Source organism: Falco cherrug, chromosome 3 (genome assembly GCF_023634085.1).
Source record: "Falco cherrug isolate bFalChe1 chromosome 3, bFalChe1.pri, whole genome shotgun sequence".
Classification (NCBI taxonomy): Eukaryota; Metazoa; Chordata; class Aves; order Falconiformes; family Falconidae; genus Falco; species Falco cherrug.
In genome coordinates this window covers 84,449,545-84,464,220 of record NC_073699.1, presented here as the reverse complement: position 1 = coordinate 84,464,220, position 14,676 = coordinate 84,449,545, and the positions used below count along the sequence as shown (strand labels likewise).

At 37.8% G+C, this 14,676-nt stretch overlaps 1 protein-coding gene across 9 annotated transcripts in view; it reads left to right on the top strand.

Moving 5' to 3' along the window:
• CTNND2 (catenin delta 2) overlaps nt 1–14,676 on the top strand; it is a 680,681-nt gene that overhangs the window by 527,497 nt on the left and 138,508 nt on the right. For all 9 annotated transcript variants that reach the window (XM_055705594.1, XM_055705593.1, XM_055705599.1 and 6 more), the window contains one exon: nt 791–1,004. In XM_055705594.1, coding sequence (XP_055561569.1) covers nt 791–1,004 — 214 coding nt within the window. The remainder of the gene's footprint in view (nt 1–790; nt 1,005–14,676) is intronic.

The following is a 14,676-nucleotide window of genomic DNA, read 5'->3' as shown; positions in this document are numbered from 1 at the left end:
AAAGGTGGGTATTTGCAAACAAATTTTATAAGTTGTTCTTGGCATTCTTGAACTTCTTGATCATTTGGCTCAAAGATTTTTGTGCTTTTTCTAGAATGATATTTAATGTAAGATACTGCATTAGAAATTTATTTTGCAGGCTGCCTTAGGAATGAGTAAGACTTCTGTTCTGCATCACTTAAGGGTCTCCCTCAGTCATAACAGAACAAGCTTTTCATTATTTATCCATTATCCTTGTCTTTATGTTTGTGCTGACTTCCTCCTTTTCATCTTTGCTTTTCCCATTTCTTTTTTTTTTTTTTTTTGATATAACATCCTTGCAAAGACTACAGTAGCTGCCCATATTCCCAGTAATTAAATTTAAAAGGTGGGACTCCTACAATTTTTGTTACATTACATGGGGTTTTTTTGCTTGTTTGCCGTAGTCTTGTGGTTTTTCCTCTACCTTGTGATATGTTACACTCCAAAGCAGGTGATGTTTCTCCAGTGCAGGAGAAATCCTTGCCAAGGCAAACCTTGCTAAACCTTGAGAAACCTTGATGAGGCAACATTCTTGACTAACTTCTGGCTGTTCTTACAGAGGTTCAGGTTTGTCATTATTCAGTTATGTTGACACTGAAAAAAATAAAACAAGGCATCAAAGTAGGGTAATATAACACCTTTGTGGAGCTATCAGCATACCTTTGCTAGTGCATAGCTTACATAAACCACAACTTAATTGCATTGCATAGCATCTATAGTACCAGTGTTCATTCCCTAATTTTATGATTATCACTTTGGCTTGTTTCAGATAAGACGACAAGGCGGAATACAATTACTGGTGGACCTATTGGACCATCGGATGACAGAAGTCCACCGTAGTGCCTGTGGAGCTTTGAGAAACTTGGTATATGGGAAGGCAAATGATGACAACAAAATCGCTCTGAAAAACTGTGGTGGTATCCCAGCATTAGTACGGTTACTCCGCAAGACTACAGATTTGGAAATTAGAGAACTGGTCACAGGTTTGAATCTTTCGCTGTTTTTTGTTCAAACTCTGTATAGGCCCTGCAAGCACAGTTCTGTGCTGCATGCCACTTGCTTCATCAGTAACTTATTACCATCTTCTTCGCCATAACAAAACATTTTCAAGCCCTTTGGATATATGTAATGTATGAATAGCTTTTATCAGTATCATGCAGGCAGTTTACAGATGTAGGCATGGTTTCCACTGACAGTTGCTGGTCACTTTGTTCTTGGTTAGCTGTGAATATTCTTGCAGGAGATGTGCTCCATACACAGATAAGTTGTGGGGGGAATCCACTGCTCTCCCTCCTGTCTGTTGTAGGGCTGCACCTGCAGAAGTCAGGTTTTACTCAATTTTCTTAGAAACTGTTACTCATTTCTTTTATATCTGGTATATTGACAGGGAGAATTTGTTTGAGGGGTTTTGTACCTTTCTTGTGGTTCTGATAGGAAAATGGAAAAGATGGACAATGTCATCTTCTGAAGCCTTTTTTTTTAAATTTGGTAGCATGCTGTGTGATGTATGTTAGACATGCATGTAGTGGTAGAGTATTTCTTTATATAGTATAATCTGATCTTTTTGAGATTGTTTGGACTTTTTCGTAATGAAATCCAAGGTGGGGAAAGATGTTCAGAAATACAGAATTGCTGTCAAACAACGCCAGCTTGGAATGTTTGGAGATTTTTTTCTCCCGTGTTTCCCCTAAGCTATCCTGTTTAAAATGCAAAACAGAAGCTAGATATTTTTTCCAAATTTTTCACTTTCTGATTTCAATTTTATTTGATTTCTAATATCAATGTGGTGATTAATTTATTGCTACAAATAAAAAAAACTTACGATCTTTTCATTATCCTGTTTTACAATGCCTGTATTTCCATTATGATTTTCCTACTAAATTATGTAAGAAAATTTCTCATTTCTGTCATAGAAGCATCAGAGTACACGTTACATCTATGCTTCTGCAGAAATTACTTACCCTTGTGGGTCAGGCCTCATTTAGGATGCAGTTTATAAGATTATTGTCCTTTGGTTGACTCCAGGTTCCTTCCTTGAGGGTGTCTGAATAAACTACACGGTGTTTATTAAATGTAGATATTTATATTTAATTTTGTTTCTTAGTTACAACACCTATCATCTCATACTTGTTAGTCAGGATTAATGGGGCGGAGATACTGCGTTACATGAGCTCGGATGGTGCCTCCTGCAGAGTGACAGAATTACTGACAGATCTAATAAAGTGTAACCACCGCTTCAGATTCAACATACTTGTTTGTCTCTCGGTTATGTTGTCTTGTGTCCTGGCTCCAGGGAACATTCTGCCTATTTATTCTGAGTAGTAAGTGGCAAACTGCTAATGAACATCAGCAGTATACCTCAGCAGTCACAGTGGCGCTTCTCTTGCTGTCTGTAGACAGGGCACATAATGTCATTAGGTCATTTAAATAAAAGATACTAGGCTACAGTTTACATTCCTTCCATTGCACAGTATGTTGTTAAATTTTCCTGAATCCCAACAGAAAGAAAGGGGGAGGATGCTAGCATGCCCTCAAGCTGTTACTGCTGAGATGAGCAGGTCCTGACCAGCGATGGCAGGCAGTAGCCAGCCTTTGTATGGGTAGGTGCACCTCCCAGGAATGGTGAGCATCAGGAATGCTGGACATCTGTGAAGGGGGAGCAGCGCAACATGGTGACCCTGAGGAATGGAGTCAAAGTCGGTGGTATTTCAAGATTTTATTCCTAGGCCTGGTTTTGTATTGTTGTTTTGGGTTTTTTAATAGCCAGTAGATCCCGGAAGGCCACTGCTTGCCCTGGCCAGGGTTTGAGCCTTTTGGAATGAAATCATAGGCCTTTGCTTTGAAAATGCTAAGCTCCTTTCCAAAGCAAGGCTCATTGCTGCTTCTCTCATCTTGTATCTCTTAGAAAACAGGCTGGAATCATGCTTCTGAATCAGTTCTCGTTTGTTTTTTTGTAAAGTGTTATAGTGTGACAGCTTTCCCAGCTAAATTCCTTCCCTCTGTCCTTTCTGGGGAAGGAAAGATGGCTCCTGCAGCAGCTGCCTCAGTGATGAAAATTTGGCTTGGTGGTGGGCACAAGGGAAAATAAATGAAGTTCCTCCTGCTTTCTGCTAGCCTTCCTGTTTTCAGGTGGCAGAAAGATAATTGTTTCAGTAGTGCCACTGTAGCCTCAAGGAAGTACAGAGAAAGTAATAGCAAGTGTGTGTTTTAGCCTTGAGCCTTTCCATCTCCTGTTCATTGTGCAGCCTGTTTACATAAGAGCTGTTCTTGTTTGTTACTTTCAGAGAAGGAACAAAGTTCCTGCCTTAGGAAGTCATACAGGCTGTGTCATCACTGCCTCTAAATACTCCTCCAGCATTTGTCCTCAGAGTGCTTCTCTTAGGTGGGAAAGTGTCATTATCATGGTTGTACAGATGGGGAACTGAGCCTATCAAGTCTAAACAACCTGTCCAGAAATCTGGCAAGATGAAGGTGTGAAATCACTCTTGAGTAGGCACTTGGCTGTGAGGGAAGAAATATGGGCAGGGCAGGTTTTTAGCAGCTCAATATGTCTGAACCTTAGCGTCACCTGCCCCAAGTACCGTGAAGCGCTGCCTGCCAGAGTGGAAGTTACGATGTTAGTTTCTTCCTCAAAACACACACATTTTCTTCCTTCTTGTTGCTTCTCTCTAAGGAAATATCTCAAGACTGGTTTTGGAAGTTTTTTTTTACCTGCAGACCAGCTTTCTAGCCCTGTCTATAGCTCCTTGCTTGTCAGGATTGCCTTCGATGCATTTGTGGGTTTTCCTCTTTTCAGAGATTTCTTTCTGCCATAATCTCTCCAAAATGGAGTTTTTCACTTCTTCATTATCTTGTCTTTCTCCTCAGCAGCAGAGGTCTTGGCCTAATGCTGGAAAACCTTAACATGCTCAATTTTTTTATTGAGCAAACTGAACCTCGTTGCAAAGTGATAGTGCTTCAAGGCTTTCTCACTTGGAGCAAATGATTTCAGTGCAGGTTTCCATGTAGAAGCCATGAGGGAAGTCTGCTGCCTGGCTGTTGCAAAATTAGATAGTGTTAATGTCCAGGAAATACTTCGTAATGTACTGAAAGTGTACTCTTCCAGAAACACTTCCACAGTCGCTGTTTCTTACTAGAAGAAGCTGGATAAACAGAGGTATAGCAATGAATGTATACATTTATGCAGAAGTGGAATACTCTGATAGAAATACAGATTTTAGCATGGCCTACAACCTCTGGTAATTTCCAGAAACTCAAGGAGAACCTGTATTACGATACCTGGTTTCATGTAGGTCTGTAAATGAAAAGAAATTGGCATGAGCTGGATGCACTGTACTTAATGTAGCCATCTTCACCCCAGCGCTGTGCCACTAGTTTCCACAGTAGCTCCTGTTAATGGGAAAAAAATAAAAGCCTTCTATTTTAAAATAATTAAATGTTAACACTTTCCTAATAAATATAAATAGACCAGAACACAGTACAAAATTAGCACAGATCCTGCAGATGGTAGAAAAAAATGTTTTCCCTTGTTAATAATGACAATGAGTAGCTGATTTGTGATTCTCTTGCCTTTCCCAAGTTAATTATGAACTCTTCCACAAAATTCTGTTTTAGCATTCTTTCTATTTGTTTTGCTATTGGGAAAAATAAATAATAAAAAAAAAGAGAGACATGAAAAATGTGTGTTAGCAAAGAAAACACAGGAATCCTGTTGATGCCTTGTGAAGAAGGTGAGATAAGCAGCTGTTGCTAGCTCCAACCTGTGCTTGCTCCCTGTGCTATCAGCTCCATCTGGTACCTCGGTACCTGTCTCAGACAAAATGATTTGAACTGTCGTTCTTCTCATTTTGACAAACAAAATCCATTACAGCTAAAAGCACAGTTTCTACCTGTGAACAATAACCTAGCTGAATTAGAAATAACTCTGTTTAAAGAGGCCCCTTATATGACTGTATCACCCGTTTTCAAACTGTATATACCATATTTGATTGAAAGGTAAAAGGGGATGATCCACTTTCAGAAGGCACATGATGATAAAAAAATATAGCTATAAATAATGACATGGGAAATTGTTTCTTCCTGTGCTGGCAACCAGCCTGCTGCTTATTTTAGTTGACATTAAGGTGTCAGAGATTTAACTATTGTCTACTGAAAATAAATAAATTATGGAAATTACCACATTTACAAAACAAAATAGTTTCAAAAGCATAAACAGTCTAATGCTATACATATACACTATATTTAGATAGATAGACATGGACTTTGTATATTTAATTCACTTTTCTATTCACTGAATCAAAAAGCATCTGTTCCATTCCTGAAAAAAAAATTGTAAGATGTTTTGTATGTAGGTTCCTTTCAAAGAGGCACTAGTTTTCCAAGTGTATTTGGCCCATTGTCAGGTTGGGCAGGAAAAATTTTTCATTTACTTTCCAGATTTTGGATTCCAATATTAATTACTGTTGTCTTTAATTTGAGCTGTGGCCAGTTTGTGTTTTGGCTTGGTTGGTCCTCTGTTGTCACCCCATGTTATGCAACATTGTTATGTTGTGTTCTGTTTTTAGTAGATTTCACATATATAATGCAGTATTTATAACCTTATTGATAGTCTGTCAGTGTTACTGAAAGCAATTATATGTTGTAGCCCTTGTATCTATCTGGTTTGAGGTAATGGCTGCAGTTTAAACCTCCTTTTGATTGCATACTCCTTATTAGTATGTGCATAAATTGTTGGCAGGTTGGTCAAGACACTATAGAAGGTCCCTTTGAGCCTTGCATATGTCTTTGCTAATCAGCATAATTGCAAGTGAGCAACCCTGCAGTGATGTGTAAAGCAGGTTTAAGGGAGTATTCTATTTAAATGGACCTTTTGGCTTACTTCAGTGGAAGATTTATTATGCTCTATTTTTATTAAAGTAATTCTGACCACTTCTTTAGAATTTTTAACTTCCTAGTACAATGGCAATTCTTCTGTTGGGGCTTCCCAAAGTCAACACCACCCACGTGAAGTTGTTTCCTATTTGTGATGTTATTTTCTAAATGGACTTTGTTAAGTATTACACTTGTGACTTTTTTGTATAGTAAATCATATTTAACAATATTATGGCAGAGGACTGACTAGTGCTTTGGATCTTGAAGCAATTTATCAATTTAATAATTTTCTGCGAAAGTGCCCTTGACATTAGCTTAGTTACTGGAGTGTGTAAACACAGATGTGAAATTTTATTGTGATATAAACATTCATTTAGAGGTGGCAACTATTTGTAACCCTATTGCTCTTCAGAAATTTGATTTGAAAATGAGTAAAGGATGGTTTATCGCACTCTGAGGTTACTTCACACAGACTTAAGTAAAGAATCAAACTCTCCCATGAGTTGCATTCTTACAGTATTTCACCTAGATGTAATTCTTAAAATCTCTACTATATCCTTTTTTTTTTTTTTTTTTTTTTTTTGGCATATCCTGGATATCACAAATTTTTCAAACAGACAATGTGAAGAGCCATCTATGTGCTTAAATTCTCATGATGGTGTAACTGCTGCGACAAGGTTGACATACATTTGGTTCAGTATAAGCTTAACTAAGAGAGTAAGACTGCTAAGTATCATTTGAGGCTCGTAACTCTCATCTAGTTAAAGAAAATGGAGGCATGGGATAAATGCAGAAAGTGTACAAACGCCTCTTAAGATGCAGCTCTGTGAATTAGTTTCTCCTCCGCCTCCAACACCCAATCGCAATGTCCTGTCAAGTTAAGGAAATTAGGGAGGTTAAGTGTGGAGATAGATAGCTGCTAGAACAAAACACAGCTTTCAGAAGGGCTTGTTTTTATTTTGGCAAGAAAAGACGTTCTTGCTTAGTTTCTCCTCTGCAGATAGGCAGATTTTCTGCAGTAACTTTAAACAAATGCTTTGAGGAACTTCCCAAGCACAGAGACAGGTGACTTAAAGACTTTAAGCTTAATTATTTTTTAAATGCTATTATTTAAAAATAGGATAAGATTCACAGCTTTCAAATCTGCTTGCTTAGGCACTAAGATTTGCTTGTATGTTTTAAACGCTTTTCATTCAAAAGGGAGGTGTGAAGGGTACCAGCTGTAATAAATCTTTCCTACACATTCTTTATATGGATGTAATTGCAAATACAATATCCAAACATGATCAGTTTTAAGAGTTGATTCAATCTTTTGGACTAATTTACTTCTAATTATTTTTTTGAAATAACACTACTTTCAACACCAACAAAATTATTTGTGTGCTGGAAATTTGTATCTGTTTACCCTGGATTGAAGCCAATGACTGAATGCGGGATTACGTATTAGGATTTCTTTAGTATTTCTTTCTTCAAGTACAAAAGCCTTTATATTTCATAGAAGTTGCGTAAGTTTGGCTCCCTCCCATTACTTCAGATACTTTCAAGCAAGGATTCTTCAACCTCTGCCCCGAGTTTTGTGAACCAGTGAGAATTTCATACAAAATGCCAGACTCTCTGTCAAATCTACTGCACGTTTCAGATGGCAGTAGAAACATGCTTTGCGTCTCACACCTCAAACTTTGCACAGAATAGTTTATGGTTCCTTGCTGTTACAGTTAAGATCATGTTAGAGGGAAAAAAGGAGTCCAAGGATTCATGTAATGCAGAAAAACTACCTGTTACTGCTGCCTTAATAAAATTAGGCTTATGGCACACCATTATGCAAAGCTAAACAAGAGCAAATGAAGCCACCTGGTCTGCAGAAGCAGTTGCTAGAGTTAATCAAGCTAAAGGTCCAAGTGCCCCAAAACAACTTCAAGCAACTCAGCTTTGGAGGTCTCACTGAAGTCGTATAAACCCTCTGGCCTGTTACTAGCAATGGCAGTGGCATGGTTAGTGAGCTACAGGGCTGCTCTGCTTTTCCACCCCAGTAATCAGTTAATGTAAGGTTTTATAGAGAGTCTTCAAAATCATTATTGCATCATCATAATTTTTAGAAAATACTTTATATTAAAAAAAAAATAATAAAAAAACCTATTTGTCCTTCTCCAGACTAATAAGCTGACATTTCACAGTCAGTGGATGTGTTATAACAAGGCACAGCCATGTAAGGAGGAACACCATTGGACATTACAGTATGATACTACAGTCTGGTAAAATTAAATTTTAGGTTTTATCATCACCTACAAAAAACATCGTCATCATTTCTTGAAATGTGGAAGTGATTTCCAAACAAATTCAGAGCAGAAATTAATTAGCATTTTATAAACTCTTCCAATGAACCCATTGTGCAGTCACTTACTGAGACACCAAATCTTCGTACCCATTTTCCTTGCAAATCGGGAAGGTAAAAGGCTGTACAGCTTATACCTACACGTTGTTGGGAAACTGATTTCCAGCCTGTAGGCTACAGTGTCTTCAGGGAATTCTGGAGCCATTCAAAACACGTCCTATTTATAGCTCATATGTCACGGCAAATCTAGAAGTAATTTAATAAATTGTGTAATTTTGCTTCAGAAATTATACTGTCTTACCAAATAACACTTACGCAGACAATATTGACAGTTCAACTGAATTATTTTACACAAAATGTATTACAATTTACTGTCTAATTACAGAACAGTCTTTGTCCCCTTTTTCAATATGCTGTCACTATTTTGGCTCTGAAAATGGGAAAACTCACTAATAGGATTTGCTGTGTTCATGAAGATACATTCTAACTTTTTTGTGAATTACCAGATTAACTACTTCACCCCCTGAAGCTCCCAGTTAGATAAGGAGAGGTTTTTAAATAGATGCTTTCTAAAATCTTCTGCCTGCTATGTTAACAACTGGCTGGGGCACTGATTTATTGTGTAAGGTTGTTACATTCCAAGAATTGTTACAGGTAAAAGGGAACATACTGGTAAAATAGCAATACAAAACCTTCCTCGTGTTCACAGTGCCTCTTTCCCTGGAGGTGACTAGGGGAAAGCCTGAACAAGTCACTGGGGAGTTGAGGTCTTAGCTGGAGCAGAGCGATGCTTATGGCAGGGACGTCCCTCTCTTTTCTCTTAGGGGCTGCTTGAGGAAGTTTTCATCAATTTTCCCATCACAGCCTGCCTCCTCCCTGCTTCCCAGGCAAATTCCCATTCACTTGTCCTGAATTTACCACACTCAGTGCCAGCACAAAACTCAAGGTAGTCCCTTTTTGCTCTCTTTTTCTCTCTAGCAGTGGAATCACTCCCATGTATGAACCACATCAACTTCCAAGTCTAAATGAGAAATAACTGTTTTTTCCCTTGTACAGCCAGCGACATACTTCTTCTGTGGAAAATTAATTCCAGTTGCTTTGATTCATATGGCAATGAAACCAATTTCCTAGTTTGCTTGTTAATATGCTACAGAAATTATTCTTATATTATTTTTTTTTTTACTTTGGTCAAATCTAAGTTTAAGAGGAAATATCAAACAATGCAGTCTAGAGGGATAAATAGAGGACATCTGTTGCAGCATGTGGCTTGACATAACAACTGTATTGAACTTTTTCAGCAAGTAGTAGTCCTTTGGAAAAATTCAGCTGGACATGTGATTTTAATGCCTCTGACTGAAAAATGGAGTATTAAAACACTTCCAGTTTAAAACCACTCTATAGTTTGAAATGTTTGCCTCTTGCAAAACAAAATCGTCAACATTTATTTTGAAAATAGTTTCTGTTTAGAAACAGATCTAAATGTTTCGCTATTTTGATTGCAAAATGAAAGTTTGAGGATATGCTGAAAGCTTTTTGTTTTGTGATGAAATTATTTTTTTCACTTTGGCCACTAATTTTTTCTTATTCTTAGGTTCAGAGGCCAACCTCCCTTCTTCCTTCCAAAATAATCTTACTTTCAGTGCTGTCTCTATCTTAGATAACAGTTTTAAGATTTGGTTGGTAAATAAGTGTATCCTCTTTTTTTTTTTTTTTTTTTTCCCCCCCCCCAACTGTACAATGAGCCTTTCATCATGTAGGTATATGCAACATAGACAGGACTAACTTCCTAACTGGTTCTTGTGAGAAAGGTGTTTGGTACTTAAACCTGTAACTTGATGTTCAGTTTTAAATATAACATTTTTGTTCTCTGTATTAGGGTGTCTTACCAAACATATATTTTGGTCTTGCGTGTGAGAAGAAATTCTTCAGTAAAACAGATGTGTAAGCATTAAAAAAAAATAATAATCTTTGCATTTATATATGCATCCTTGTTTGATTTCCTTGTTTTCTAACAAAGTATTTAATTGGGAATGGTATTGCCATTAGTCACATGTTGGGATGAAATTTTGTTTGAAAGCAGTTGATTTTTTTTCTGTGTTTCACTTAGAATTAATTGCTTTTAGTTTGGCTTCTGTGTTTGATGGGACCAGTTTCATCACTTAGGATCAGTTAGGAAAACAAGTTAAGCAGGAACCACTGTTCTTTCCCCAGTAATCCCTTCTACTAATTCCTCTACTGTCTAACATTAAAGTTAATAAATGTCTAAACTTCTTGTCCGACAGTTCTTCCCTTCCACAGTTACATGTTATTTTAAACTGTACAGCAGAAAGAGAGCAGCAATGTCAGGTCAAAATTCAGTCCTGTGAGAAGAATACAGACATTTCAATTAAAGCAATAGCATTTGGACAGAATTTATTTGCAAACAATATTAAAATTCGTCCCTCCATTTTGTTTTAATAAAATCCTAGATGTAATTTTGGAATGAAAAGAGCAGTAATTGAGAAAGAAAGTTAGTTTTTCATAGGAAATGTTTATATTACTTCTATATGGTCTTGTGCTTGTATGTATCATGATCAAGCTGTGTTTGTTTTTAATTTAAAAAAAAAAACAAAACCACAAAACCCAATAATCTTTATTTTCTATGGAAGTTTTTGCTCTGTAAGGCTATGAGTGGTTGCAAAGGGAAAAAAAAACATCTGGCTACAACTTCACGTACTGTTCCCGAAGCCCCTGGCTGCTTAAGACATTTACTGAAACCCAGTCTTTCTCAATTTGAACTTTTCATGGGTCGTCTTACACACAGATAGAAAACCACCTCTGTGCATGTAAATAAGTGAATTACAAGAAAGGTGCACATAAGTATTCATTCAGTAACCAGATAAAATTATTTCAAGAAAACTGGTGAAACTTCTTCCTCTGTTATGCCAATTTTAAACTTATTTTTATAGTGTACTTTTAAGGAGCTGTCTTATGAACTGCGAATTGCTCAGGTGCCAGAATTCGAATCAGCCACTGGTTGTTTCCTATAGGAAGTCTGTTACCAGGACCAGTTCCTCCCCTTGACGGTGAGCTGGCTGTGAAATCTTACCGTGCTTTGTATTAAGGCGTGTTGGGGTTGGTATCCAGCATCTTTCCAGCAGAACTGCTGCAGCGCGTGGGGAGCGCAGACCCTGCTGCCAGGGCGCGGGTCCAGCCCTGCAGGGCGGCGCTGCACCGACGGGGGCGCCAGGGGGCAAAGCCGAAGGAAGAGCCAGAAATCACTTTTCTAGCACTTGACAGCGTGGGGTAAAAGATGCTTTTCCTGCAGACTCCAGCAAAAGATCCCTTGTGTTTGTCTTCTGTGCAGGGTATTTAGCTCTCAGATTTCATTCTTAATTGTCATGTTCATGAGGGAAACTCCCTCTAGTACCCATGTGTGCGCCTTCAGTGTATAAACCAAACAACCTGCCAACGCTGTTAGCTCTTCCTTGGATGCGGTCTCCCAGCACTACCAAATGACATTCTGCATCAGTCCATGACCAAACTATTAAATTAAGATGGAAATTAAAAGCCTAGATGAGTTGGAAGGCTTTTAAATTTTTATAAAGAATATTAAATGAGAAAAATCTTAGTATAACTTTAAGGTCGACTTAAACATACCAAATTCAGAAAAACCAAAGTCTTGCTTCTCCCAATAATACTTCTTTACTTACAATCCTTTTTAACGTATAATTTATTTGGCAAAGTACATCTTTTGCAGCAAAATGAAAAGATAAAATACACAGTGGTAGTGTGGCAGGGGCAGTGCTTTTTAGCAAAGCTGCCTTTTCCAGTTTCTTGTTTTCCTTTTATATTTGTAGTCTTAAGTTGTTCTAATGTTATCCCGAATCTGGGTTCTTCACCCAGTGCGCAAGAGCCGATCCATGCACAAAGTGGAGGTATTTGTTTATGGCATGTCTGTGCAGAAATGGGTGCCGGGTGCTAAATCCACAAAGCTAGCACGCCTAGTAAAAATTTCTATACACTTGTAACAATTATTTACAATTACGTTTAATCACAATTAATTCTCATTTGTTGATACAAGCCTCATCTCCATTTAAAGGTACAGTGTGGGTTTTTTCACTAGGCATGTTATGTGGGGAGGGGGCTTTGTTAGTAGGGGGTTCTCTTTACTCAAAGGTGCATCTTTGAGTGGTGGTGGATCTTAGGATAGTTCGCACATACTTCCAGTATTTTTTTATTTAGTCTCATTAATTATTTGGTTCTCCTTGAGCTTATCTTGTTGTGGCCCAGCTTGACATATTTATGGTATCTGTTCCTTCTCCCAAGGCCATGTTTTGTTACCTGTTTGTAAGCATTTAGCTAACATCCTCCGTTTTTCAAATTCTTTCTTGTTCTTCACTACAGATGTTTACTTTTCCCCCCCTCTCTTTTTTGTCTTTAAAGTAAATAATTCTTAGATCACAGAGGGGCTTGTTTATATGTATAAAGTAATATTTTGTGGTAGCATTAAAATCATGCACTGAATAATTGTTAACACTTTCCTGATTTTGCACACGCTCTCTTGCTAGGGTGATATTTTTGCATGGAAGTGTTTGATCTCTATTTTCTTAACTTTGAATGGAGTAAGGATAGCATGTGGCTCATCTGGTCTTTAGTTATATATGGCTATAGATGCACATATGTGAGTACTAGTTCTAAGTAAAACACTGGCTAAAAAATGCACTGAAGAGTTTAATCAGGATGAGTTTCAGCTCCAGCCTGATTCAGAGATGATGGGTTTTTGTCTCAGACTGCTCCATTAAATTGAGTCCCTCCAAATTTTTAAATACTTTGCTTCTTTAGGGTAAGTGGTACAGAACCTATTGCAATAGCTTAAATTAATTTATGTAAAACGGAGTGCTGTTTCTAAGCTGAAAGTATTGTGGACAAGCTCTGTCTGCAGTAACTTCTCATCAGCCTGGACTGTGTTTTTAAAAGACTTGGTCTTGTCTTCAGTCTTCTGGACTTTGGCTAAGAGAAAGATAAAGTTTTCCTGGTTCTTGGTTCTCTCAGTTCCCTCCTCCAGTGGCAACAAATTTAAGTTGCCTTAATTAAGATCTGTGTGTAGTTTTCCTTATGAACTGTATCTGTACAGTTATGTCTTTGAAAAGGTTGATTATAACCTTTTTCAAAATTTATAGCCAGTTTTTAAATCTGATTGCTTGTGAAAGGCCTTCTTATAATAGATGATTTTCATTTGGTGTGTTAAATAACATTTTGAACATAGTAGATGCATGCCCTCTGATAAATTACTCCAGAAGATGTAGCTTGATACAGCAATATCTCCATAGTGAGCACTCCTGTAGACTCCCCAGTCCTTTGTCTGATGTCTGCAAGACTGCTAGTTGGTACTCAGACACAAAATCCATCTTCCAACTGGAACCAGCTGAATGCTTTCAGTACCAGTTTCTCCTTAGTTTTGAATGCAGAATGGGATTGCAAGATGCTTTCTTCTGTGTGCTTCAGTTCGTTATATGTAAGGATGAAAAACTTCAACCTGCAAATAGACATGATCAGTCTGGCATAGCTATTTTTCTCTTTCTATGAAGCATCCAACACAATCTAAAGTGATCTGCAAATGGGAAGACAGAACGCCTACTCTGAATGCCTTACAACCTTAAAAGCAAGGAGGAGATAAGATACTATGAGCACTAGTGACTGGATATGAGATGTTCAGCACTGATCTAATGGTCAGTCTGTGGATGCTGAACTGTTGAGTTGGACTATTTTATTTGTTGGGTTAACAGCTCTATTCTAGTACGTACACAACAGCATGGGTCCTACTGTTTGTGAGGAATCACTGGTATGCCGAGTCAGGTCCCTCCCCTTCCTGTGGGCAGCTGATGACACACAAGTGATTTAGGGGGCAGCCAAAGCACCTCTTGAGGCTATTCCAGACTTGTTTATTGTGCTCAGAGACCCAGTGCAGTCAGGGCTTTCAGAGTAAGGTGGCAGATGATCTCAGTGACAAGATCCTTACTATAATCTTAAAGGGCATGTAATGCATATGTGCTTGAAAAGTATGTTCAGAGTCATATGGAGAAGAAGATGCCCCATAATGGAAGGTGCCTCAAGTAAAAGATTTATTTTCTTATCACTTTCTCTTGCAAAGTCAAGGCAATGGATCATCTTCTTAGACCCCACATAAATCTAGCTCTGGGTCGTCATTTAGTGAAAGTAATGGAAAGTGAATTGCCAATGCCCTTTCATGATTGCAAATCCTTAATTAAGGAAGGGTACAAGGAGGCACTTAAAATACCAACCTCAGCAAGTAGCAGACTCCCACTACTTGTGAGAATAAATTATAATTTTTCAGAATGTTTTTTTTTTTCATTAAGGTGGTTGCTAGTACTCAAAGACTTACAATTATATAAAATACATTGTTCTAGCACAGAAGAAGATTATCTTACATCTTAAACTGTATGCGAGTT